Source organism: Rhinolophus sinicus, chromosome 13, assembly GCF_057876585.1.
Source record: "Rhinolophus sinicus isolate RSI-liver-muscle chromosome 13, RSI-T2T, whole genome shotgun sequence".
In the NCBI taxonomy this organism is placed as follows: domain Eukaryota; kingdom Metazoa; phylum Chordata; class Mammalia; order Chiroptera; family Rhinolophidae; genus Rhinolophus; species Rhinolophus sinicus.
In genome coordinates, this window is record NC_142513.1 from 62,239,344 (window position 1) to 62,266,999 (window position 27,656).

General features: G+C 53.5%; 2 protein-coding genes across 3 annotated transcripts in view; one reads left to right on the top strand and one right to left on the bottom strand.

Moving 5' to 3' along the window:
- The window catches only part of LOC109453648 (treslin-like), a 162,508-nt gene that overhangs the window by 55,130 nt on the left and 79,722 nt on the right, over positions 1-27,656 (top strand). The window contains exons 4-13 of the mRNA XM_088789403.1: positions 5,644-5,720; positions 5,876-6,099; positions 7,645-7,839; positions 9,675-9,812; positions 19,968-20,059; positions 21,185-21,557; positions 22,179-22,377; positions 23,128-23,347; positions 24,185-25,710; positions 26,061-26,307. The gene's annotated coding sequence lies outside the window, so the exon portion shown is untranslated. The remainder of the gene's footprint in view (positions 1-5,643; positions 5,721-5,875; positions 6,100-7,644; positions 7,840-9,674; positions 9,813-19,967; positions 20,060-21,184; positions 21,558-22,178; positions 22,378-23,127; positions 23,348-24,184; positions 25,711-26,060; positions 26,308-27,656) is intronic.
- MINAR1 (membrane integral NOTCH2 associated receptor 1) lies at positions 633-26,628 on the bottom strand. 2 transcript variants are annotated; one of them, XM_074317692.2, is made up of 4 exons: positions 26,492-26,628; positions 13,136-15,486; positions 9,010-9,264; positions 633-4,630 (listed from the first exon to the last, which is right to left on the bottom strand). In XM_074317692.2, exons 2-4 carry the CDS (start codon positions 15,434-15,436, stop codon positions 4,433-4,435), a joined length of 2,754 nt encoding a protein of 917 aa, XP_074173793.2. In that variant the 5' UTR covers positions 15,437-15,486; positions 26,492-26,628; the 3' UTR covers positions 633-4,432. The 2 variants fall into 2 exon arrangements, with proteins under 2 accessions (XP_074173793.2, XP_019599076.3); XM_019743517.3 differs by lacking the exon at positions 26,492-26,628 and adding an exon at positions 26,285-26,418.

Here is a 27,656-nt window from a genome sequence, read left to right on the forward strand (position 1 = left end):
GTCTGTCATGTATGTGTGGCAGGCACTCCCATGCACTGCCCACGGCCGTGGAGACGGCACAGCCGCGCTGGAAAGCTTGGGCAGCGTCTACTCAGACAAACGTGTGCCAACCTCGCGATTCAGCAGTTTTTCTCCGAGGTACGGCGAGGGCAGAAATACACACAGACACACCTGAAGACACGGCAATTTGCATAGCCCCAGACTGGATGCTACTCAAAAGCCTGTCAGCGGAAGAAGGGCTAAACCAATTGTGCTGTATTCCCAGCCAGTCAGTGCAGAAAGAGTGAGAGAACTACAGCCACACACAACAGCCTGGATGTTCCCACAACATCACACTGAGCAATAGACACAAAAGACGACACAATGCATGAATGCATTTACACTGAGCATAAAACAGGCAAAACTAGCATGTGCCCTGAGAAGTCAGAAAACTCATTTTTCTTTGCAAGGTTTGAACTGGAAGGGGTGTGCAGGAGGCTTCTGGGGCGCTCCAATGCTTTGGGTTTTGACATGGATGCTGAGTCCATGGATGTGTGCGAAATGGGAAACCTCATCGAGCTGCTGGGTACTTAGGAGTTGTGCATAAAACTGAGCCCTGTAATGTATCCGTAGAATAAAATCCCACTGCAAGATATAATGTTTGAGTTTATTTTTTATTATATTTGGAGAGGCAGATTTTACATGATAGCTTCAAACCAACCGTTGTACATTAACCAAATTTTACACAAGCCATTTAAAAAAAGATCTAAAAATGTGCTTAGTTATCGGTAGTATATAACGTTGATCAAGCACCGAGAGTGTGCTGAGCTGTACAGGACAAACACAGAAAGGACAAGTCACTGCCTCACGGACGCCTGTTCCTTTGGAGCCTCACGCAGAAACTTCACCTTACATTTCACACCCGTTTATTCATAAGGCATAAATAAGGAAGTTTGTTGCATTTCTCACGGTTAAGAAATATCCAATACCCTTTTCCCCAACCCTACCAACAAGTGCTAGTCTCTTTGCCTGTAAGTACAAATTTCCGAAGTATAATATACAGTATATACTGATTTGGTATTCACACAATTGACCACAATATTGTTGCAGATTGGTTATAAGATGAAGCATGTTGAATTTCAACATTCACTAATTTTTATCAACTTAGAATCATTCACTGTTGGCAGAGCTGTTTTTGTTTAAAAAAAAAAAAAATGAAGAGCCATTGCTCTCGTATTGATAAACTGTAAACAAAACAGCACTGCCTAGATTCCAGTACGGGTGTGAGAATTTATGGCACATTCAAAACAGTGGGTTTTAGCACATCTATTAAACTAGCCTTGCAGATAGCAGTCACATAGCCGCATGCCCTAAAATACTAGCAATTTGTGAATAGCTAGTCATGGGTGATATAAGTGTGATTTGCTTAATTGTATTTGCAATTTAAAGAAGGGGGTACTTGGTATAAGATATCTGAAAATCATGAGCTGGGAAATATTTTTGCTTTTCTGCAAGGCTGAGTTCAAAGCAAATTCAGACTGGAAAAGAGGATGCAATGATTCTGAATCTAATCCTGGCTAAGGGGATCTGATTTCAAAGTAATCCCTTAAATAATAACATCTGATTGTTCGTTTTTTGAGAAATGAGGTGAATTTTGATAGTGTAGTGATTTTAGGCTCAGGCACAAGAAATGACACTTTGTGTGAAAATGCCTAAGAGTGTGGTGGACGATGGCACGCAGGACAGAGGCTAGGCCAGTCCCTATGTCACTGCAGGGAGCTCACAGCAGCAGCAGATGAGAGGTGAATTTTAGAGGGCAGGGCCGATGTCTCCTTCCCAGCCGCACTCCGGGCTTGCCCCAATCTGCAAATAGAGGCACGAGGAGCTAGAGAGAGTCTGGGTCCAGGGAAAGAAGGCTGTGACCAGCTTGGGGTCCATGGAGAGATAGAACCCAACCATGAACCTCACCCTCTCCAGATCCCAAGACCCCAGCCGTCCATCAGCTTCAGCCATGGCAAAGGTCCATAACTTGACACCAGACTCAGAGCCATCAGGCTGAGGAGACCCCTTTCCAGAGGAAACCGTCTCGCCTGTGGGCCGTCATTGTCTGGTTTCCAGGGGTATTACCAGGTCTGGACATTTCCTGTATGTGGCAAAGATGAGCTGATTTCAAAGCTCTTCTGGACTTAGAGCAGAACTAAATTTATCGCATTACCTCCCCAGCTGTGAGAGGATCAGAACAGATTCTACAGGGTCCCTTCCCAGCCATGCGTGGGGCAGGGCTCATAGTGACACCCGGCCTAGGTAGCTAGGTACGTGACCCAAACAGGGCCCATTAGGAACAGTCACCCAAGGGCAGTGGCAGTAGTGGTTTGGTCCTTCCCTACGGTCCCAGCTCGCCGATGAGGTGTCCGGCTGGGGTTTGACAGGGTTTTCTTCTCCTGGGTCAGCGTGTCTCCACTTCTTTGCACACCATAGGGCAAGAGCTTGGGAACTACCTGTCTCTGGTGCCATCAGGCCCTAGTCTGTGGTAAAGGGGAGACAGTGGCAACAGGTTGCCCGGGGGGAGGCTTGGAATGGCAGCGCCCAACTCCCAAGGGTGGTAATCTAGTAACCCCTGTGGTGCAAAAAGAAAAGAAAAGAACCACCTTATTTAATGTGCCCAACCCCAAACTGAGCACCGAAAGACTAAAATTCTTACAACAGACAGTAATATATGTGACTTTTTTTTTCATTTTTAATTATAAATCCTCAGTTTTCCGTACTAAGGCGTAAGTTTCAGTCACCTAGTTGAAAATGCACACATAAACATGAGAATGAAATAGCTATTGTGAAGACCTCTAAAAATAAAGGTTCACTACAGATGAAAGCATCCATCCCTTACTGTGAACAGCATGGAATGTTCAGACTACGCCTTACGGTGAACAAGAATGAATGAGACACAGCAAGCTAAGCATTATTTGGACGTTTTGGGGGTGGATGCTGGGCTTCTATTGCTTTAGAATCTGAGATGCTTCCCGAACCTCTTTCAGGAATTTATTACATCACCCAGAGTGATTATTCTTACTACCAGCATTTATTTATATCCCACCTTGTTCTCAGAAGAATTAAGGTAGCTAGTTTCTGTCAGTCAGTTTTCTTTCTCCTATAACGTGGCATTAGACTCAAATGCTGAAAAGGATTCTTTCAGCCCAGTTATGTCAAAACACCATTCAACAGGTGGAGAACAAACTCTGATGAAATTACAATGGCTTCCTGTACACTGGAGAAATCTTGCTGTCAAGGTATTTAACAGAGAAGACGATAAACCAAAGTTCGGTATTTCGATAGACCTGTAGATAGATAAACGGTTAAATAGAGAATATTTTTTGCACTGCTGACAAGTATTCAGAACTCTGGAGTGAGCTGGGGTTGTTGAGGACCTCAGTGCCTTCATCATATTCCTGACAAGCTCTCACCATCTCGTTTAAGCCACTGGAAATGGCTGCCATTAGTGGTGCACGGAAACCAGGGTTTACAGCTAGAATATCAGAGTGTAGCCATCGTCTCTGCTCCTCAAGGCACAAGGGCAAGTTCCAAACTCCAGCTCACGAGCGAGAAGCAGAATATCTGGTTCCCCCAGAAGATGGAAGGTCAGGAATGGAGCCACACACCAAAGCAAGAGTGGGGAGGCCACTTAGGGGCGGGGGGGGGCATGATTTCCAAATATTGACCTTACACTGTTAGCAAGCAGCTCTCCCACCCCTTGGGGTGGGAACAGGAAGGTCTCCTGGCCCGAATGCCTTGGCCTGTGGTGCAGAGAGAGCACGCTTCACCCATGGCTGATTCGACGGCTCCGCTCCTCCCCACCCTGGGTACCACGAAGAAGGTCCAAAGTGTTTCCACGAAGATCTGCAATGACGATCATAATGACAGAAGGGCAAGAGCGAAAAGTCAGTAGCCCTTGATACAAGTCAGCAGACAAGGGACAGCCGCCCTCTTACTTCACCTGCAGGGGTCTAAGAACACTAGGAACATGGAGCGCATCCTCTTCCTTCTGATCCTGCCGTCTCCCTCAGCTTCTCCCCAAAAGGCCTGTATGAAATATCGTCTGGATGATGTATTCCCCACCAGGAACCTTCACCAAAATGGAAAGGATGGGATTGATATTCCTTCCTCTTCTTCTTCGTTTTTTTTTGTTTTGTTTGGAAGTCCATTTGTGTCACTGCTTGTGCGTCACATTCTCTTGGTAGGAAAAGCTGTTGCACTTCTAAAAGCGCGTCCGCGTGTCATGAAGTCAAAGCTCACAGATACACAGGTTTCTCGCTAGAATGCGTACCTGCTGAAGACCATTTGCAGAAACGCCGCCAGAGTTTCATCTGTTTCAACAAACGGTCGCCACACCGCCGCACGCGTCTAAACTACTGGGCAGGACACCGGCCGTCCCACGCTGCACGCACGCGGCATCCACGGCTCACGACTTCATTGTGCAGATGGGCACCACGATGACGAGGATGACGGTGCAGGCGGCGGCAGCGATGAGAGCCGCCATCTTGCAGACCTTGGCTCTTCTGAACTCGGCTTCTTTACGTTTCAGTAGTGAGTCGTAGCCGGGAGTGTAAATGTCTTCCATCCAGTATTCCAGGTTGTTTGGATTTAAAGATTCTTGCGTCTAAAAGTGAAGAGGAGATGTTAGAAATACCAGGCCGAAGACATTCCGACCATCCTCACTCCAGAAGCACCTAAGGGTGATCTGCAGCTGGCAGTTAGACGACCGCCGAGCAGCACTGCCCGCCAGCCCCGCCCGAGACAGGCTGCGAAGGACTCAGGCGCCCACATGGCACAGGTCGCACCTGCCCACCCCTCACTACAAACACCATGATATTGTGACCCAGCGGATCCATGGGTCTTGTCTACGAGCAAGCAAAACAGGGCCGAGATACATGAAGCTGAAACGCAAGGGCAAACGACCAAGAACGGGCTGGCCCCACTGCGGGAGAAGCAGACGTCAGGGACGAGTATGCGCCACGCACGGTCCCTAAGAACGGAGCTGTCTGAACGGAGCAGGGCTGGCACATCGCTCCGATTCAGTCCGCAGGCCTCAGAAAAGCGCCTGCTGAAAATTAAAAGGCCCCTCCCAAGTAAGCAGTTCAAACAAAACGTAAAATAGTTCCTTGTCAAACCCCTGTCTGAGCAGGTCCGGCCACGGCTCAAAGCCAAGGTGTACAGCTGCGTGGTCGGCTGTCCCCACACCAGGTGCAGCCCCCCAGAGGGACGCCCCCACTGCATCTGTCGCCCAGGCTCCCTGGGACTGAGGAACTGCCTGCGGGAGAAATACTGTGTTTAACCTGCCTGGCCTGTGCGTCCCATTCCCGTGGATGGTTATCATCCATTTCCATAAAGAAAGGCAGTGTTCTCATTTTATGGCCAGCATTTAATTAGATGTGTCACATAAAAGCAACAGCACATGGCCGTACCAAGTGAGGTCACCTAAGTCTTTGAAACACACATTTCAAAGATTTTCTTGGACTGTTAAATGCTCATAAATACGGGCATGTTAAAAATCTCACACACACACACACACACAGTTACAAAACAAACCCTTCCCAAACTTCGTCAGACCATGTTACTGGTGGAATATTGATAACTCTAACCCATGCCGGCCATTCTCTGCCTGTCTTTCAGATCTGTTCTCTGCTCATCTCCGCCTGCTCTGCGGCTCCAGGAGTCTGGCACACAGGGAGGCATCACGAGGCTCCCAGGTGGGTTCGCGCAGTGGGGATGGGTGTTTCCTCCTGGGACCCCCTCCCTGATGGGCTGCAGTTCCGTTCAGGGGCAGCGGCTCAGTTCCCATGAGGCACCCAGAGCTGTGGGTCTCAGAGGGTTCCAGAAACAGCCCCCTTCCCTTGACCTTCAGATCCAAGGGCAGCAGGAGCCTCACGTGGGAGCTGGTTCTTGGGCACTTCACATGCTCTGACCCTGCGCTCACCACCGCCAAAGGTCCCCTCTGCTTCCTGCGGGGGACGCCTCCGGCTCCCTTCCTGCTCTCGTTGCTGACTGTCTCCTGGGACAGGGCTCAAGGGCCGCAGCCGTGGACCAAACCTGCCCGCTACCTGTCTGTACGGACGCACAGGCTAAGAGGTACATGTTTGTTTTTAACAGGCTGGGGGGGCGGGAATCAAAGAATATTTTGTGATACATGAAAATTACATGAAAGTCAAATCTCAGTGTCCAAAAATAACATTTCAGTCATTTGCAAATTGTCTAGAGCTGCTTTTTTGTGACAGTGGCAGAGCAGTTATGACCCAGACTTCAACTGCCGTAAGAACTGAAGCACTGTGTGGCCCTTGCCACCAAGAGTTTGCCACCCCTGTTCTAGTATATGCTACACAAATGCCATAATGGAAAGAGAATGGGACTTGGGGCTCACCGAAATTCTCCCGTGCCCCCTTCCTCACTGAGATGTAATGTGTAAAGACTGCTGTCCAGTTTTTCATGTTATCTGGAAGGGTGGAAAGCAGCGCTGGCCCCCAGAATGCCCCTCCTGAGAAACAGGACACCCCCATACTGGATGTCCTTCCAAGGAGTGTAGGGCGCTCTGTCCAGGCTCTGCAGGAAACGCCCACCACAGCATCGTCTGAGGTCCGCAGAGCCCCGTCCCCCTGACCTGCCCTGAGCTGTTCTGCTACGGCCCAGCTCTGGCTGTCGGCACGTGTGTCCTTACGTTTGAGCCACAGCCCCGCCCCCCAAAGCTCTGCCCTCCATGGGCACTAGGCATTATCTGACCCTCTGGGCAATTTAATGGACACTCTAGAGTGGAGAGATGGACCCAAGACGGTGACGGCAGCACAGACACGAAGGTGGGGTTCAGGGGGAAGCAGGCGCCGGCCATGGAGGTGGGAACAACTCCGTCTCGTCCCCGGCTGGCCCCAGAGGGAGGTGGTGTGTAAGCCAAACATCAGATTTGTCCTGTTGCTCCTGCTCAGAAAGAAGGAAATTGGCTTCCTTCGTAGTTGTACACACTGTATAGGCTGGGATTCAGCCTGTGAAATAAAATATTTTTAATTAGGTTTTTTAGTAACTGCAAGCTCTAAAGACACCAAGTAGCAGAGCGATGATACCGAGGTGTCAGGGGACCCGGGCGAGCACACTCGCTGGGCTCAGGGCCCAACATTGGAAATGAAATGGCCGCACCTCCCCCTACGCCCACAGGTGGCACCACTGGGGATCCATTCTCCTCCGGCCCCAGGGGCCCTGTGAAGGGGGTGTGGAAACTGCAGCCGCCCTAAGACAGCACCCGAGTCTCTGGAAACAGACTGGGGGGGGCCCTCCCCGCCTTCTCGGAGCTCTGGTAGCCCCGCTAACGCCGCACAAGGAGGCCAGGCCTGCTGTCTCCCCATATCCCGTGCCACTGGCCCCACCTTCCCTTGAATTTTAAGTGACGTCACCTAAAGCTCTCTGATCTGAAGATCTCCTTTTACACTTCATAATTTTGTTATGTTTATAACCATCACTTGCATCTGTAGGGGCCAAACCTCCCACCCTCCTTCCCCTGAACTTTAAATCCCCAAACTTTAAAAAACGGTTTCTCAGTCTGTGACTTATTCAGGCAACCTGACCCTTTGGAGGTCACCATGATACTGGCGAGATGCTGCTTAGTCCCACTCGCACCATTCACACCTCCAGGTCCTTTCTGACTCGCCAGCTGCTCGTGGCACCCTACCCCCCGGGGAGTGGAGCTCCGTGTGACACCGTGGCCAAGCTGCACAGGGACCCACCTGCAGGAGAATCCAATCCATGCCAGCAGGACGATGACAGGACAGGAAGGGGCCTGAAGGGACAAGTGACATGCCGCGCACATGGGGACATAACATACCGGAGGTAAGGGGCGAGGAGTGTCTGCCACCACCCACAATTGCTGTTATTTGGGGCCCAATATACACAAATGTCAGTGAAGTCATCAACAGAACAGTGCGATGGTAGAGAGGCGGTGGTGGGCTGGCCCAGGATGAACTTGGACTTGTCCGAGCTCGGGCAAGTTGCTGAGCTTCTCAGGGCCTCCACGGAGCTGACCAGCCTGAGCCCTGCCTCCCAGGCGCCTGCGCCCCCGACTGCGAGCCTGCTGAGCTGAGGGAGCTCTGCGGCATCTTGTGGGCCCCCGACACCTCTTCCCGGCATGCTTGATGCCAGGCGCTTGAATCCATCACTGTCAGTGCTCAGTGACTGCCAGTGAGATGTCATTGTGCCCGGTTAGCAGGTGAGGGACCTGCAGCTGAGGCAGGCGCAGTGCCTGTTGCAGGTGACACAGCCGCGGCTCTGAACCTGGGCTTGCGCTGCAGCACGCAGCACCCCCCACGCCCTCCTTGCTTTAGAGAGGCCATTTCAGGGCCCCATTCCACAGCAACCCATGGGCACTTCTGCAGCTGCCCTTTAAGTGGTGTGGTCCTTCTGGCCCCTGGGGACTGTGCTCTCACTGCCCCCAACGCTAAGCCCACAGGTGGGGACACAGAGACACAGAGAGACGTGGTGCACATGGCCCCAACCAGGTGGTGCTGCCACCACAATGCAGGTGTGCCCACAGCCCAGCCTCGCCTGTGGGGACCCGACAACACTCCCCAGGCACAGCCGTGTCCCAGAGCTTGGGGTGGCTCTTACCTGGGACTGCTCTGTATAGAAACATAATCCATAGCTTGGCTCCCACAATGTGCTTATGCCACATGCTACATGTGGAAGGAGAAATCAGCGTGTGTTTCGTGGAACCATTTGCCTCAGGTCTTAGGAGCAGAGTGAGAGCCTGTGCTCAGTACAGAGTCTTAAACACATTGTTAGAAAGTCCATGGCCCCGGTCGCCAGACCCCTGGGGCTTGGCCACCGCTCAGTGTTCGCAAACAAGTGACAAGACAGCACCCCCTTGTTAACTCTTGGCTCTGATTCATTAAGGTTCAGAATTCCGTGGTGGGTCAGAGGGCACAGGCCAGCGTGGTCTCTCCTGCATCTGCCCGTGCGGCCAGGCCCCCCCCACCCCCCCACCCTGGGACGCCAGAGGCTCACCTGCAGGTCCAGGGCGGCCAGCTTGCCCTTGTCGCCCGCATTCCGGGCAAATTCCTCGATGGTCCAGGAGGGCTGGCCCCGCTTCACCTCGGCCAGCTCGGTCAGCCGCATGTCCGTGTAGAGAGGGTTGTTCTTCAGGTGGGCTTTGAGGGAGGCGGGGTAGGGGTGCGGGCTGAACACCTGCTCCACCAGGAAGCCGTCTTTGGGCTGCTTGTGTGCTCGGTGGTGCGGGGGCACGTCGTACTGTCTGTCCGCCTGCAGAGGGCACAGAGGAGGGCAGGGAGGCGGCCCCGATGCCAGGGGTCTCCCGCACCCCCGGGAGGCCGGCCGCCCACTCTGTAGCTCGAGGCCCATACACTTCCAGGGAGCAAAGTGGCATTCACAAACGGACAGAAAGTGCAGCTGTACTGGGGACATTGTCTAGGAGCGGGTGAGGCGCTGGCAGTCCTCATGGGCCAGTGCTTCCGTGCCAGGCAACCAGGATGGTGTCAGGCCCGCACACCGCACTGCCGCACCCAGCCTCATGCCAGGTAAGGCAGAGGGGCCCACACAGACTCGGGGGCACCCGGGGCGCAGGCTGCCAAGGGCTGGGGCTGGGAGGTCAGCCTCCGCCTCTGGCTCCCGAGAGTGTTTGCTCCACCACTACTGCCCTCTTTCTTTTCCAGCTTCCACCTGGAGCGTGCTGGCACCACGCTGCTTCTCTGGGACAAAGAAGCCAAGCTGGAAAGTGCCCGTCGGGAGCCCCTCCTGATTTCCAGAGACGTCTGCGTGGCCTTGGAGATCAGGGGACAGTCAGTGTGGAGGTAGGAAGGTGACGCCTTTTCACCGCCCCCCACCGACAAAACTGCTCCAGCAAAGGGAAGGCCCGTGGTGTTGGTCAGAGGGAGCCGTACACGACAAGAAGTCGTGTGTGTGAAACAGGCAGAAAGCTGCGTGTGCGAGCAACGGAAAGCGAAGGGACAGACAGGAAGTGAGTGTAGGTGAGGGCTGACCAGTGAGAGGAGGAAAATGAGTGAGGGTTTGTGTGAGCACGTGATGAGCAGGTGTGTGTGTGTGTGTGTGCGCGCGTCCCACACGTGGGCTGGGGACAGCAGCACCGGCCCGCCCACCAGCACCCGTGGGCCGTTGCCCAGATTTGGCACATTTAGTGCTTCCGAAACACCAGACTGCTGACCCTGGTGCCCACGGAGCAGGGTAGCTCTGCCAAACCCAGACAAGAAAATGAGGTTGCCTCTTATTTCTGAACTTGTCAAAGCCAAGTATGTTCTAAGGCTTTACTGATTTTACTGAGTGTGCTCGTCACCACGACCCCGCGCTCGCAGAGCTGCCCTGACATGGGGCGCAGGGAGCCGGGGGTGGGGCACACGCCAATGACGGCACCGCAGCCACGGCCGTCTTGGTGACAGTCCACCGTCCACCGCTGTGCTCGGTGCTGTGCTGCATTGTCTCTCAACAACGTTCCCGGTTGCAACGATTGTTATCCCCGGGATGGAGACGTTCGGGGGCTGACCCAATGTCACACAGCCAGTAAGTGGCAGAGCCAGGACTTGAGCCTGTTCTCACGTCCTGCCGGCCACACCCACCTCCCCCTCCCACACAGAGGAGCTCGGGCCTCACTTGGCAGGCAGTGCGTGTACACAGTAGATTTTTAACCATGAGTTCGAATCTACTGTATCTGAACCAAGAAGGCTGAGGGCGACAGGTGAGGCCAGCAGTGATCCCGGGAGACTGCAGAGGCTGATGAGTGTGACGGCCTCGCGGGGAACACAGGGCCCAGGTCAGCATGGAGAGGGGACAAGACGTCTCAACGGCCAGAGCCCACTAAGAAAGGTTGGCCGGAGGGTAATGGCCCGGTCTGGCAGCTGGCCGTTAGTACTGACTGAGTGAACGAACGCGCATGGAGAGCCTGAGGCAGACGGGCCACGTGGGGCTCAGCAGCCCGGTCTGGGGGAATGAGAGCCGTCCTACTGAGGGGACGGACGGGATGGTTCCTGGGCTTCGAAGGCCTGTCTCAGGGGTTTGAAACGTTTCGCTGAAGCAAATAGGAGCCAGAACAGGAGGCACCACACACCCACAGTGCAGCTTTAGGACTGTGGGGGCGCCTGTGAGGGGGGTGGAAAGTGCAAGACGTAAGTGAAGAGACCAGTTATAAATGTGCCCCAAATCCCAGGGCTTCGACTGCATGGTCAGGGGGCTGGGATTTAAAGGAAAGGGAGGTAGAGATGCAAGAAACAGAGAAGACAAATCCACAGGGCCAGTGGATGTGAGGTCAAAGCCCAGAGAGGCCTGTCAGCTCCGGGAATTGCTAGAATGGCGACCCCAGCATGGGGAGGGGGGCACTGGCTTTGAAGCAACAGAAAAGCCTGGTTGACACATGGGTAGACGTGGGGGGGGGACTGGCCGAGAGCAGTTTGAGAAGTGGGACCGCAGCTCAGAGGGTGGGCAGGGCTCATCGCACCACAGATCCGCCCCGAGGTGGCCAGAGCCGTCCACCTACTGGGAGGGAGAGAGGCAGGAATGGGGTCACACAGGTGATGGGGGAAGGTGACTCGGGCCAAACATCAGCAACTCTGGGCTAGGTACTTCAAGTGACTCCTAAGCTTCTGGCAGTTTCTGCTGGTTTCACAAGGCTCTGCTGTTTATAGGTTGGAGGCATGGCTACTTCAGCTTAACTTGGTGTTTCTATAGATGTGCCTAACCATTCACTCTTCTAAATGGCCGCTTTTCAATGCTAACTACCCCTATGGCACCAGAAATCTGGCAGAGCTGGAGCTCAGGGACAGTGAGAACGGCTAGAGGGGAGGACCCCGTGAGCCCCCTCAGGTACTGCCCTCTGCTTTCTCTCAGCACCATGTTGTAATTGTCTACAGGACAGAGCTGTGGCCAGCACAGACACCAGAGGTTGCCTTGGGGTCAGAAAACAAAATTCACTCTTGAAACTACTCTGTTCCCCGACTTTGGAGCCTGAAAACTCCCTTAGAGCCGGTGTCCCAAGCTTTTTCTTCTTGGCACCATGGGGTGAACCCAGCCCCCTTTCCTGCCGTGCACGTCTGCAGCCCGCACCACCTGCCCTCCTGTCTGAGGGCCGGGCCCTCTGAGCCTCGGGAGGCCCTGTCTGTGCACTGACCTTCAGACGCCAGGAAGGGAATGAGATAAGCAACGAAGTGAAATTGTACCACTTGGGCCAGAAAGGGTTCCCTCGTAACCCAGCTAGAATGAAGAAGAGCAGCCACATGTCCCCCGACGCAGCCCTCCACACTGTGGGGGACGAGATGAGAGAGAACTGGGTGCATGTGTGTGCCCCGCCTCTAGGACTGACGGGAATGGCAGTTATGATGATACAGAAACACTCAGGCTCACGTGAAAAGAGCAGAACATACAACCGTGGGGGAAAGAAACTACCAAAGGAAGACACGTCCTTACGACCGTCCTTGGGTGGTGGAACGCTCGTAATTTCCTTATTTACTGTGCTTTCTCACTCGTCATCTATTGATCTTATACCGTGTTTCCCCGAAAATAAGGCCTAGCCGGACCATCAGCTCTAATGCGTCTTTTGGAGCCAAAATTAATATAAGACCTGGTCTTACATTATATTGTATTGTATTATATGAGACCGGGTCTTATATTATATAAGACCCGGTCTTATAATAAAATAATTTAATTTTGGCTCCAAAAGACGCATTAGAGCTGATGGTCCGGCTAGGTCTTATTTTCGGGGAAACATGGTAATGCAAACATACCTGCTAAGAAGGGACACCTTGCAGGCAACAGGTCCATGCACAGGACCGAGAGCCCGCACGCTTTCCTGCCGTTCCCTCCTCTCCTCTGCCTGCACCCTGCTGTCTCAGTACAGACAGGACAGGAAGACACGTGCCCGCTCTGCCACAATTCCCGCTCGATGGCGACCTGGTCCCCACCACCTGTCTAGTCTCCAGCCGTCCTCTCTCCAGCTTTTAGCAGCATGACGGGAGCCCCTCACAGCTGACCGGCTACCCGCCTGCGCTGTGCGGCCTGGTCTGCGGGAGACCTGCCACGCCTGGAAGGGCGGCCTCGCTCTCGGTTCCCGTGACCCTCGAGGTGGGAGGAGCCGCACACCGCGCGGTATGTGAGCTTATGCAGCACTTACCTCTTTCGACTTCCGATGCCAGTCCTTGCTCTCGCCAGGGCCTCTGTCTTTGGCCTCCTCCTCGCCGAGGCCCGCGCGGCCGGTGTACGTGACCGTGCGCCAGTCCCTGGGCGAGTTGGACATGCTGGCGATTTTGGACTCTGTGGCGCTGTTCTCCTCAGTCAGCGACCTGGAGGACGGCCTGGTGAAGAGGCTTTTCTTTAAGGCCTTGACTCGGAGGCTTTCGCTATTGCTCCCGCTGGCGTCAGAGCAGCACCAGTGGGCACTGCTGTCCAGTGTGGGTCCGCGGGAGCCGCTGTGTGCACGGAACACACGGGGAGAGGCGCTGTCGTCAGACGGGGCCTCACTGGTCAGAGAATTCAGGTCCATCTGCACACTCGCCTTCTCGGGCTGCTGCATTTTCTGGTCCAATTTATTTAGTTTGCCCAACACCTGGGAGATTTCCTCGCGGACCCCCGATAGTGACTCGAGCTTCCGTTCAATCTCCCCAATCCTGAGCACCAGTTTGCACACACTGGTCTTCAGCTCCTCTTCCGAGCGGTGGCTGGTTTCAGGCCTGTGGCCCTGCTCGCCCTTGCTGCCAGGAAGCCCATTGGCGATCTGGGGTAGGTTGCGCTCCGGGGAGCTGTCGCAGTCCGACTTGTGGAGCTGAGACAAGGACCCTGTGCTGTTATAGCAGGACGACTGGATCACGCCCGTCGAGCCGCTGATACTCATATCGTCGAGGAATCGGAAAATGTCACTGATGTCGTCGCTGACAACCTCCGAGTCGTCGTCCGACTGCTTCGCGGTGTGCCTGTCCGCGTACTTGCCCTGCCCCGAGCCACACCCGTCTGTGCATTTCTTGGGCTCCAGCACGTGCCGCTCGGTCTGGGTGCCCACGCTGCTGGTGTCCGAGCTCAGCTGCCCGCTGCTGCAGCCGATGCCCTTGTCTCTGAACTTTTTGACGGGCTCATGCTTCTCCAGGTCAGCGGGGGATGAGATCTCTTTAGGTTTGAGCCCGTTGGGTTTTGCTGCGTAGCCAACGGGGAGCATTGGCGGTTGGTCCTTTGGCGTGAGGTAGGCCGGGTGCCGGTCCGGGGCTGGGAAGGCGGGTGTGTGGCTGCTGGAGTTTGGGTAGCGTAGCTTCTCCTCGGAAGGATTCCTGCTGAAAAAGGACCGTTCAAAGTCAGGGACTTCTTCCGTATTTAGGCTCCAGCTTTTGGCCGGCCAGGGGGTCTGCTTGCCAGGCCTCCCGGGACAGCGCCTGGCCTCCTGGGTCCCCATCACGGGCGTGGGTCCAAAATACGTGGAGGCTTGAAGGTCATCTAAGCTTTCATGCTTTGCCCGCCTTTTGTCAGGGACAGGGGAGTACACGGGACTCAGGTACTGGCTGTTGTAGGGCATTTCAAAGCTGTGATTGAAGAAGGGTGTCTTGTGGGGTTCCTTCCGGCCCTGGGGCTCCCCTTGCTCCCCCTCTGCCTTGCTAGCGGGGCCGACCAAACCGGGGGACACGGTCATCAGATTGTGAAAGTCCTCTTTGAAGATGGTCCTTTTCTGGATGCAGGACTGGACCACGAAGGACTCGTCATTGGAGATGAATGTGTCTTTGATGCCCGGGGTGATGGGCAGCGAGTCCTGGTCCGAGATGGACTCGTTCTCGATGTTCATGGGAAAGTAGGTCCTCTGCATCTCGCAGGGCTGAGGGCTGGCGACCGAGTACGGGGCCAGGGCCTGCAGCCTGTCCAGGGACGCGGCGCGGGCTTTCGCCTCTTTGCTGACGCCCAGCAGGAAGTTGGGCTCGGAGGCGGGCACGAACTGCGGGCAGTCCTTGCAGTCCATCTTCCGGCACTTGGAGTCCTGCCGGGCGGCATAGCCCCGGCCGAAGGGCCGCTCGCCCAGCTCACAGTTGAGGGGCTCACACTCGGCCACGTTGCAGGTGTCCGCGTCCGACCTGCACGATTCGAAGGACGCCTCCTTCTTGTGTACTTTCTGCCGGCCGGTGGGCAGCTTCTCCTTGGCGGCACCGCCATTCATTTGGATCAGGTTGAATATTGTCACGATGTCTGCTGCCACCATGATTTTCTTTGATTGCTGGTTATTCACGGTACATTTCATCTTGTCTTTGAACAACGTGGCTGGGAAGTTGGGGTCGAGGCAAGCCGTGTAGAAGAGCACGCTTCTCAGCTTGGCGAGCTGCGACAGGTCGAAGCGGGCACACAGGGACTTGCACAGGTCCTGGTAGGAGACGGTGTTCTGCTTGCTGTCCAGCTCCTCCAAGATCTTCACCAGGAAGAGGGAGGTGTCCTGACCAGCCTCCATGCTGTAGGACTGCAGAGGCCCGTTGAGCACACGGAAACTTCCAGTCAGTTCTACAGTGACAACATCGAAAAAGAGAGGGAAAGGATTATAAACATCAGTGGAGTTTTAAGTCAAGCTTACAAGCCACATGAAGACATGCGAGGAAAGACTTTGTAATCATTTAAAGTATATTAAGATCTTTGAAGAGTATTTATACCCTACGACCTTGGAATCCCTTTCCTAGGACCCTACCTTCAATCAATGATCAATGACAACGATTTCTACATAGAGATATTCACTGTGATGGCATCTGTAATAGTGAAAACGTGAAACCTCTGAAATAGTCCCCGAGGGGCGGAACTCGTAAATGAAGCATGTTACGATGTACGTGACTTCTTACAGACTTCGCAGTTATATCGATGTGTGTCCTTACAGCGGAATACTCATCAGTGAAACGGGACATATCCTCAGTAGTACAGGCCCCAACGTGGACGCAGCTCACATGTACTGTGACGAGGGAAAGAAGCCAGAGTCAGAAGTCTACGTACTACACGATTCCATTTTGGTGACATTCTGGAAATCAGATCCGTGGTTGCCAGGGGCTGGATGTGAGGCAAGGAGCTGACTACAAAGGGACACGGAGAAATTTTCAGGGATGACGGAATTGTTTCATTGGGGTGGTGATTACCTGACTATGCATTTGCCAAAACTCACGGAACTGTATGCTAAAATGTATGATTTTTACTGTATGTAAATTATACCTTAATCTAACAACTACACAGTGAAGCCTTTTTATGACTCAGGAAAACTGTGATACAATATTGAATGAAAAGATATGAAAATAAATCTGTACATATAATGAGATCTTAATTATATGAAATTATATATTCTTGGACATGAAAATGAAAGAAAATAATGTACACTAAAATGTTAACGCTGCTTACATTTGGATTGTAAATACGGATTTTTTTTTCTGAATTAGTAATCTGTCCCTCAATATTATATTATGCAAATTTTCAAACACAGAGCAAAGTTGAAAGAATTCTGTGGCGAGCACCAGTATGCCCACCATCTGGATGTGCCATTAACATCGTGCTCTATTTGCTTTGTCACCTATCGATCCTTCATCAACCATCTTATTTTTTGAATGCACTTCAAAGCCAATTGCAGACACATGCACACTTCCCCCTACACATTTCATTGTGCGCGCATATCATTAACCCAACTTCAATAATTGTTTATAGTTTGTCCTTTAATGTAAGATTTACCTACATTGGAGTACACAGACCTTAAGTGTGCATTTGCCAAAGTTTTGACAAATGTGTAGTAAACAAAACCAGTTACAGAGATCTAGAATGTTCCCATCCCCCTTCCCATTCAGCCACCGTTCTTACTTTTTATAGGTAATTTTTATGTTTTCTTTTTTATTTCCCTTCTTTTCTAAAATTCCTACAATTCCTACTTGCTAATCACCAAACAATAATAAGCCTTCCTTTGGATGGAAAGACAAAGCTGCATTAATGAATCTTGGATGGAAACATTAAAAACATGGAACCAAAAGTGTAACAGAATTTCATAAGAGAAAGCACAGCTCCTTATTGGTAAGCATGGACCCAGGTCCTGAGATTGACGAGGAAGCATCCAATCATACATGGTTAGCGTCCCCGGTCACACCCTGCTTAGCGGAGGCGTGTGGATGGCCGGCTCTCCATTTCAGAGCTGACTCAGCCCACGCAGGCCCCGCCCGCTTTCCAGGGCACCAGTGTCTCCTCTTTGGGTTAAATGCCAGCTGTTGCCGGCAATGGCTGTCTGCGTCCTGAGGGCAGTGTCGCGATGGGCTGCTGTACACACTGGCGTGCACTCCCAAAAACCCGCAGGGACACGCAGACACCATGGTTTGGATTTTCTTGTGTAGATAAGGCAGCGAAGCCCTGAGAGGTGTGTCCCTGCCGTACAAGTCACAGGAACCCACGTCCTGTGCAGCGCGGCCCGGCCCAGCCATCGTGCCGTCTGGGGGCAGGCCCTCCGTGCCAAGAGGCGGGGACAGTCTGTCACCCTTGCCCTCCAAGTAAATAAACAGCACAGAAAGCAGCGCGGAGGCCGTGGAATGAACGCAGAGCAGGGAAGAGCAGCGTCAGCTTCGGCCACTGGACTGGATGGCTTCCGTGACACAAAGTACTTTCTCAGGTGAGTTCTTCACACGGGCACGGGCCTCCTGCACGTCTGCTGTTGGCTGACAGGTGAGGGGCAGACAGGATTTGCAGCCTGGGCACCTCCTGGGAGAAGCCAGGCCTCTGCCCTGAGGCCTTTCTCCGCTTCATCTACTGTGCAAGGCTGGACAGTTATTAATCCCAGGTCAGAAAAGAATTTGGAAAACCGAGGCCCAGTGTGTCCCGAAGTGGGTCAAGGAAACAGTGATATGCTAAACCTGAGTCATTTTTTTCTTAAAGCCAAAGTTGGGGGGTTTCTGAATGGCTGGAGGTGGGCCCATGCCCCCCCAAGCCCCCGTGTGAACGGGTGCACAGATAGATACACGCGTGATGTGTGGATGTGTGCACGTGAGGGCTCGTCATCGCAGAGAAACGCCATGTAGACTTTCTACAACACGGCGGTGAAAACCATGGAGGGATGAGGGGAGGGGGCTCGGAACGGCGGATTTCTAGGCTCCGTAACAGTGTGATGGGACCCAGCCTGCAGAGCGCAGTGCCGCCCGGCGCAGGACCACACCACCAGCTCTGCTGTGGGGAGGGCACTCCCCGTTCACAGGTGAGGAGACAGGACCTGAGAGGAGAAGCGACCAGACAGTCCAGACACGTGACGTGAGGTGTCCGGGGCCCAGTGTGGGGTAGGAGCCCCCGTCAGCTACAGACCAGGCCTGTGTGGGAGGGAGGATTACCGCCCAGGCTCACGCTGGGGGAGGATGGAGGAGACCACGGCAGCCTGACCGCCTACTGTGCGCCCTGCTGTACGTGAACGTGGACAGCAGCCCAGGGAAGGCGGCACTGCCACTCTGCAGTGTGTTCTGGAGAAGTGAGGAAAAGGAGAAATGCCTCTGAGAGCGAGAAGTGTGACCTGAAGACAAATCTGCTTAAAGCCAAGCCTAGGCTTAAAAGAGCAAAGGAGAGACATCAGCTCACAAGCTCTGGGGTCTGAGTGAACTTGCCGTGGGACGTGTGTGTGTGTATACAGCACGTGTCCGTATGTATTGTTGGAGATGCCAAATTCATGTGACGACTACAGGAAGTCGTCCACAGTAAAACTTAAAATATGCATATTTTTAAAATAAAACATATCCACACTTCTAAGTGTTTATCTAAAGGAAATAATCGGATGTGTGTAAAGGAAAAGTGCTAAAAAATGCATCCGCTTATAAGAAGAAAAAATCAGCAGTAACCTTTGCACCCAAGTGCTTATATAAAACTGGAGTCCATCGAGATGATGAAATGCCACGCCGCGTTAATAAATCATGTTGCAGAAACATATTTATTGACATGTTTGGTCTTTAATGTCGTATTCTTAAGTGGAAAAGCACGCTGCTAAGTGGCATATTGTAATATGTCAAATTGTCTGTGCACCGAAATGTTTAGTAATTGTCGCTGGTGCTTTTCTCTTCCTTTCAAGTCTACGTCACTTAAATGTTCTGAATTTGTGATTTTCTAATAAAAAATAAAGAGAGGATTGGCAGGCAAATGCCAGCAACGGAAACTTGGGAAAGTCAATTATGATCTCTGATATTTGGTTTTCTCGTCTAGAAGAGGAAGATATCCATTCTCTCACTTCGGAGGTGACTAACAGGGTAAACGAGACGTCCATTTATTCATTCAAAAATACTTGTAAAAGGCATTGCACTGTTTTCGCGAGTGGAAATGTAGCAGAATATAAAGCCGACAAAAGAAACCCACCCTCACGAGCTTATATTCTAGGTGGGGAGACAGATGATAAGCAAAACAAACAAATAAAATGTAAAGTATGTTAAATGGCAGAAAGTGCTATGGAGAAAAATAGAGGAGGGCGGAAAGTACAGGGCGGGTGGGAGGTGCCATTTTAAATAAGATGATCAGAGAAGTCCTCATGGGAAAGGTGGTATTTGAATGAAGTTCCCAAATAGGTAGTGGAGCAAATCACGTACCTACCCTCCCTCCTTGAGGAGGAAGGCGGGTGTCCCAGGCAGAGGGAACAGCACGTGCAAAGGCCCTGAGACAGAAGCCTGACTGGCATGTGGGGTTGGTTAATCAAGGTACTTTATAAATATCAAAAGAAATACTACTTAGTACATTATCTCTGAGACAATATTTAGCTCTGGAATGATGACTTGATCAAAATGTCTCTAAAACTCGCTTCCTAATGCTGAGGCATTGCTCGTGTTCCATTGGAGTGAAGCAATAATAATGGAAGGTCAGAGCTCCACTGACTTGTCCTCTCTCCACATGAAGGTCAGCATGCCCCCTGACCTTTGACCTCCCAGGAAGGGCTGAGGCCCAGACCAGATGCCCGCAGCTGGAATGAAGAGGTACAGATGCATTTTTATTTTATTTTATTTTATTTTGTCCAGGGAAGCCAGTGTTGCCTAACAGCATAAGAATCCTCTGGTTCATTCTTTCTTGAAGAAAGTTCTCCTGACCCTTCTGCCGCATGTTCTCAGAGGTAAGCCATTTCTCTGTTTTGTTTTGATTTGTTGTCAGTTCAGTGAAAAATATAAATGCATATTCTAGATCCATTATGTGGCCACCTTATAACCGGGTATGACTCTGTGACCTCTGTGCCTGGTGTGCTTTTGGGACAGTGTTGAAATGTCCTTGTGTTTCCCAAACTTGGGTCCATGGAACCCTTGGGCTCAGTTTAGAGAGGGTAGAGTTTAGGATTCAAGAAACACTGACCGAAGTGAAACTCTGATCTGATTCTCCAGGGCATGTCCTGGGCCCAGAAGAAGCCAGATACAGTTATGCCTCTGCTTCGGCCAAGTTCCCTTTCCTCCCCACACTGAGGTGGCAATTGCTGGTCATTATAGTGGTTGTGTCGTTTAGTTTCCTGCTGCTGTTGTAACAAATTCCCACAAACACATTGGCTCAGAACAAGGCAGGTTACCGTCTTAGAGTTCTAGCAGTCAGGAGTCCAGCGTGGGTTTTACTGGGCTAATGTCAGTGTGTAGCTGGCTGGCTTTCCTCCCAGAGGCTGTAGGGGAGAGTCCGTTTCCTGGCATTGCCCAGTTCCCGGAGGCTGCTGGCCCCAGCGGTTACACCGTCCCGGCCTCTGCTCCCATGGTCACATCTCCTGCCCTAACTCTCCTGCCTCCTCTTCCCAGTTCATAGACTCTTGTGACTCCACTGGGCCCAGCAGATAATCCAGCATAGCTCCCAGCTTCAGAATCCTTAGTCCCACCTGCCAAGTCTCTCTTGCTAAGTAACATAAGGTACCATGTCCACATCCATTCTCGTATCTACGTAGACACAGCAGGAAGGCCTCAGTCCTTGGAGGGCAAATGCTTTGCCAAATTGACAACACAAGACCTGGTTTGTTCCGCCCGTCAGTCAGACCCTCTCCTGACTGGCAGCCATGGGTAATGGCAACGGGTGATGTGCACAGGACTGTCCCGTACTGTCCTTCTGAAATGTATCCCAGAGCCCTAGAAACGTGGAAGGCCACACTGTCACCTCCCTGTCCACATTCTCAGAGCTCGTGGCAGCCTGACCTGCGCCAGCTGGGCCTGATGGCCTCACACAGAGAAGTCACCTTTTCCACATTCCCAGGAGGCTGTTCTTCCACCCGCAGGGCGAGCCCTGGCCCAGGACACACAGAACTCGAACCCCTTTGGAAAGGGCAGCTCTTCCAGGATTTGAAGATGGTTCTTCCATCCCAGATCTGCAAGCATCCACTCTGGGACCCAGCTGTGGCACCCGGTCCTCCTTGTTGATGGGGACACGGCTGACAGAATATCCCCTTCCTCCTGTAGCTCACAACAGCACTTGTAAAACACAGGACAGACTGAAGCTCAGGCCTGGACTCTGCATCATAAAGACCCCCAAGAGGCTCCAGCATGGCTGACGTGCTAACAACTGCTTGGGAATTCTGGACTGGACACCTCGGTGCTGGTGACCCACGGGTCTTCTTTCAGTAATTCCCAGTGGCTTGTGTGCTTGTCAAGGTGAGGGTCCCTGTACTCCAAGGCAGAAAAGAACAGAAGCCTTGCCCTCACTCTAGACGCCATCTCTCGGCTAAAGTCTTCTCCGTACCGTTGACTCAGACCGAGGTTGTGGGGACTGAATCATTCGATTTGTTTCCTTCCTGTGGCAGCTGTAGAGCCGGCCGCCCTCCTGTCCCTGAGCCTGAATCATCCAGCGCGTCATTCATTCCCTCCTTCACTTGACAGCTTTTATTGAACTGCCCAACGTGTGACAGACCTTGTGCTAGTCACCAGGACAAACGATCATGGTGCTGTCCCATTCCTCCAGGCCCCACAGGGTAGTGGGAGAGGCAGACCAGCAAAGGGTCGGTCATAACACAGCGTCAAAGTGTTCCCATAGCAATGGGGACACAAAGGAAGGGCCCACAGCAGTCCCCACCCCACTCACCCCCACACTGACAAACGATGTCCCATTTTCTTCAGCTTAACTCTGTAGACAGGCCCCATTCCTGCTTTCCCTTGGTTGGCTTCTCACAACTGTTGGCTGGGCCTCTGGGCTTCCCCAATGTTCTGAAGCCCTTGTGGCCCCCGGATCCGCCGGTCCCTATTGGTCTGTTAACCTTTTTTGGTTTATTTTCTCAGCTGTGTTGACTGAAGTCTCCTGAAGTCACCATAAAACGTGCTTGTGGGACATCCTGCATAAAACTTCTTCCTCCAAACCCCAGTGTCATCCACAGAGGCTGCAGTGTCCTGGTCACTGCACATCAGCCACTGGACGTCAAACTGCTCACCAGAAGAAGAAGGGGCGCAGATGGCGTGCGCACCGAGGAAGACGCTCAAGGTAGAGATGGCGGCCGAGGGCTCATCGGCTGAGAGCTGTTGCGATGCGCTGTTCTCACAGCAGAGCAGTAGGAGCAGCGGTCGTGGACGCTCTCATTGGCCGAGGGCATGGAAGGGCGCTCAGAGCGCCCGAAAACTCACACAGCAATTGTGTTCAACAAATCACGCTCTAGGGACGGTATTAAATGATGCACTGCGTTAAGGCCGTAGTCCATTAAGCAGGTGAAGAAGGACACGTCAGCACGTCCCAGCCGTGGGACACTGGCCCTCAGCTCATCCCACTAACTGTCCTAACTTTAAGTCCAAGCTCACCAAGCAGTTTCTTTTTATTACCTGGCTTCTAATGGGCATTTCTCTCTGATCAGTGAACACATTTATCAGATACACTTTCTTCCCACTAAACTATTAAACCAGTGTTTTATGGCTTATATATCAGGCTTTGGTTATCATGGGTCCTTCTCTGAAAGGCTAGCCAGGATATACCACCAAATGAGCTGTCCAACCAGCACAACTGACAACCACTTGCCTCAATGTGGCAATCACACCTGGGTCCTGGTCCCCATGAAACCCTGTCTGAGCAACCCCTGGCCTTCCCGCATAGCACTGCTGTCTGGGAAGGTTCTGCTGCAAAGCCAGCATTATCCTCAGCCCTGAACGTCGCCTCGGTTAGGACAGGCTGTGTTAGGCTGCAGCAACAAGCAGCCCCTAGATTCCAGGGGCTTCAAACACCAACGGTATATTTCTTTTCCAGTACAAGTGAGCTGGGGCCCTGCTCCGCACCCCTTCCCGGGCTGAGGCAGCAGCCACCATCACTGGAGGAGAGGCAAGGGAGAGCATGGTGAGGCACCTGTAATCTCGGAGCTCCCGGGCGCATTCCTCCAGCCAGGCCAGGCACACAGCCACACCTGCCTTCTGGGGATCAGGGAAGCGCAACCTTGCACGTGCCCAGGAGACCCAGAATCTTCATAACGGTGAATAACCACCACACATATGTCACTTGTGACCTCTTGGAGCAGCCCAGTCCCCAGTTAACAACTTTAACCAGGTTTCCTTACAGTGAGCCAAGGTCTGCCCGTGCCAGGCAGTGTTCTGGGCACTGGCAAGAGCAACAAATAAACCAAGTCCCTGCCCTCTTGATAGTCACCCTGTAGTGGGTCCACCCATCTGTCCTTATTCAGTCAAAATAACTTTACTCCCTCCTCATTTCCTCATCCATTCAGCAAGTATTTACTCAGCACCTACTTATGAGCCGGGTACTGTGTGAGATTTGGGAGATTTAGGGCTGAAAAGGTTATGGTCCTCTGGGAGCTCACGGTGCAGGGGTTTAGCCAGCCACCAAGGAGGATCAGATGCAAGTGAAAGTATGTGACACATTGTAACACAGAACTAGGCACGTGACACATTGTAACAGAACTAGGCACGTGACACATTGTAACAGAACTAGGCACGTGACACATTGTAACAGAACTAGGCACGTGACACATTGTAACAGAACTAAGCACGTGACACATTGTAACAGAACTAGGCAGCCACAATATTTCACTTCAGACACAGAGGGATATGCCATCTTCTATAGAGAAGCCTTCCAGGGATTTTCAAACTGTGTTCTGGGGAGTCATTAGGGGTTCCCAAAGGGGGCTGCAGAAGTCACCTGGGAGTAAGCAGGCTGCCGTGCCCCTCCCTCACTCTAACCTGTTTCGTATACTTAACTTTCATATAATATTTAATTTAAAGCATTCAACTTTTAAAAGAGAGAGAGAAGAGAAAAAAAATAATCATCTGTTCTGATGCTTTCTCATTTTATACAGGTGAAAATAAATGTGCAGAACAGCTGGTAACTTACCAAGATCGCGTAATGAATTAGAAGCATGCCTGAGGCTGGTTGCCAACTGCCTCTGCCTGTCTCTGAACTCCATACCCCTCTTTCTTCTCTTTTTTTTCCTTTCATTTACACCGAGCCTGCAGGTAAGCTCCAAACACTAAGATCCACATGTCAGTGGGAAAAGCTAATGAGTGGGCTTTAGCAATATCCTCACAGAGGAACCTGGGACATTGTCCCAGCTTGAGAAGACACGTCAGCACGTGGCTGGAGCAGAGAGCTGGGCCTCCCCTTCCTTCTCCTGGTCGTCAGATGCCTGCCCAGCAGGCACGAAGCCATCGCCGCAACACTGGTCTCTGCTTCCCGTTTGTCCAGATTCAGCAAAGAGCTTACTTAGGGATCCTGTGGGAGAAAAGCCCCAGACCAGTTCTGCTGGCTGTGGATAGGGGCAGGCAGACACCTTCACCTCACAGGAGTATGGGTGTTTCAGAGGGAGTATCAAAGAGTTAATAAATACAAAGGCTTTTAGAAGCTGGAAAATCACATCAATTTTGCACCTAGCATTGGCCAGGGAAAAATGGCATTATATATGTAAAATTCAAAAAGGACCCCCATGGACAAAGAAACCTTTGTCTGTCTTCCAAGTATTAAGTGGCCGACACTTCCTCACCAAACTCATCAGAAATGCAAATAAACTGATGTATTCTTTCCCTAGCAACTGACATTTACTGTCACTTGGCCCCAGATCTATCCAAATCTCTCCGACACAATAAATCCAGAGTTTATTTATCAGACATTTAATGTTTTCCCTCCAGGCTCCAGCAACCGAAGAAAAGCTCTACATTTGCTCTTTCTGTGAACTGCCCTCTGGTTCCTGCTCCACCTTCGTCTGATAAACAAGAAAAAAGCCCATTAAAGGGGATTGTACAGCTGTCCCGAGGGCCCAGGTAGCCTATTCTCCCTGTCCCCCTTCTGTTATTTCAATAGCACCCCAAATACTGCTGCCAGGCTCGTTGGAAGCACCATGTGACCACAGCAGTCTGCTGGCTTCTACCTGCGGGGCGGGCTCCTAGATGCCGGTGGTCACAGAAAAGGGAAGGAAGGAGGGGCACTTACCCACCATCTCCATCAGGGAGAGGGGGGTGGTGGCGGCGGCAGCTCGTCTGCTGGAGAAAGGGGTGCACAGCCGGCCACACGCGCTGCTGCAGACTCCTCTTGGCAGCTCTCCATGGTGTGCACAAAATCAGAGCCCAGACCAGCAGTAAAGCTCCCAGCCACAGCCCTGAGGGCGGCAGCGCGGACTCTACCACCCCCCACGACGACGCCCATGCTCCAGAGAAACCTATTTACAGCAGAGACCCCGTCGGTCTTCAGCAAACCGTACTTGGTCCCCCCCAAGAAGAGTGCCTGAACACAACCATCACACCGTCGTCCCGTGTGGACTGCCCGGCTGGGCTGAGCACAGGCACAGGGAAGCTCAGATGCCACCACAAGCCCTGGCCTCCTGGACAGCAGGCAAGTGATGGCTCTGGAGGGCAGCGGGCAGGTGGGGTGCCCGAGCCAGACGGCGCGGCCAGGCCAGGCCTGCGTTCTGGAGGGTAAAGTTGAAACCCCCGTCTCCTCAGGAAGAACCACACTCCCACTCCACGCCAACGTGCGTGGAAATCTGGGTTGAGGAACTGGACGCACTGGTGGTCCCGCCGGGTCTGTCCAGCTTTCCATCTTCCTCTGCGCCTGACGTGCCAGGCCTCGTACACACAGAGCTGATACACTTAACCCTCAAGATACCGCTTTCTAAAAGTGAATTTGCAGCCATGAAAACTTGCCCCAAACTGCATGGTCCTTTTCTTCTGTTTCTCTTCCAGAGCCCCTGATCTGTCCACCAGCTTTGGCCGAGCCCAGCACCCCACACACCTTTCCCCACCGCCCGGAGCGCAGCAGAGAGGGCCCGGCGGCCCGCAGTGCTCCGAAGCCGAGAGGACTTCGGTGAATCCAGAGCCGGCCCGCGGGCACCAGCGCCCACACCGCGCACTGGCACACACGCACGCGTGCGCTCCCGCCCCTCACCCAGCCCGGCTTCCGAAGTTACCTCCGAGGCTCCGCCGGAGCAGGGTCAGTGCCTCCCGCGGGTCTCCCGCGCCTCTCCAGCCGTGGTCCGCACGGCCTCGGCTGCCGCGCCTCGGGAAGCCTTCGGCGCCCACCGGTCCCCGCCTCCCGGGCAGCCGGTTCGGTGCCGAGCTGCTCACCTGGGCTGGGGCGGCTGCGGCTCTGCCCCCGGCTCAGGGTCTGCCCTCACCTGCGTGACGCCGCGGGCACAAGGCGGCCCGGGCGGGCGCGCAGCCGCCTCCGGGGCATCGGGCAGCCGGCACAGGCTCGCATGGCGCCGGTGCTTGCGGCGACCCCGGGACGTGGCCTCAGCCCCCGGGCGGCCCCAGCCTTGGGCTTTGTGTCTCGGCCGCCGCCGCCGCGTCACGGGCTTGGGGGCAGTGAGCAGGGCGGGCCGAGGAGCCGGCGGCACAGAGCCGAGCTCGGCCTCCCCATCGTCGCCTGCCGGGGCGCGCAGGCAGGCAGGGCGCTCCGGGACGGAGGGGCGGGCCCGGGGAGGGGCGCGGCGGGCGCGCCAAGGGGGTGCCTTGCCGGAGAATGAGAGCGGGGCGCCGCCGGGGCTCGGGGAAGGCCACGTCCGCGCGGTCCCGGGTCGCGGCTGCAGCGCTGGGGGCAGAGCTAGCGGAGGCTGCGCGCTGGAGGGAGCGGCGGCCGGAGCCGCCAGCCGGGTTCGCGTCTCCCCACTCCCTTCGCTGAAGGTGACTGCGGCCCCCAGTGGCTGAGCAGGGACGCGCTGTGTCCTCGCCTCTCTTTCCCGGGTGCGCTGGACTGGTGCTTCCCTTGCCTCCGACTCCGCAGTCCTTTGTCAGGCCGGCGCAAAGGGGTCACTTCCTTCATTGATTTTCCCTCTTGGGTGGACTCGGCTTAATTGGTACCCAGATTGGAGAGACTGGCGTTCACGTGACCGCGCCCTCCCCAAACATACGCGTGTGTACACACACACACACACACCACCCCCCTTCAAGGCCAACGGAACTGGGGTGGGTTTCCGAAAGTCAAATTCGATCCATGGGTCAGGACTGGAGGCCTTTGGCCAGTCACCCTGCCCGTGGCAGTGGGGCCGAAACGCAGCGGTTGCCTGTGTGCCACCATCTCCACAGCTCCTGAGTGGCACCCCGCGTCCCCTCCCCTCGTTACAAATAGTGCAGTTTTACACCCATGGGATCCCATTTCAAGAGAACCACCACCACCGAGTCAAGGAGCCCACCTTGGCGGGAACAAAGCCCCTCCCTGTGACAGGCTGGTGGCTCCCGATGGGCAACCCAGATGCCAGCGCAGTGTTGGCGGCGGTGGTGGCGGCAGCGCTGGCTGCCTGTGGTCTGAGCCTCCCTGGGTTAGATCCTGGTCCCTCCACG

What these genes read in the sequence shown, in the direction of transcription:
- MINAR1 (XM_074317692.2), bottom strand. Translation starts at nt 15,436, where the DNA reads ATGGAGGCTGGTCAGGACACCTCCCTCTTCCTGGTGAAGATCTTGGAG. An exon ending in GGCATCGGAAGTCGAAAGAG is followed by an intron (nt 9,265 to 13,135) that starts GTAAGTGCTGCA and finishes TGCCCTCTGCAG; the next exon opens with GCGGACAGACAGTACGACGT. An exon ending in TGGCCGCCCTGGACCTGCAG is followed by an intron (nt 4,631 to 9,009) that starts GTGAGCCTCTGG and finishes CTTCACTTTTAG; the next exon opens with ACGCAAGAATCTTTAAATCC.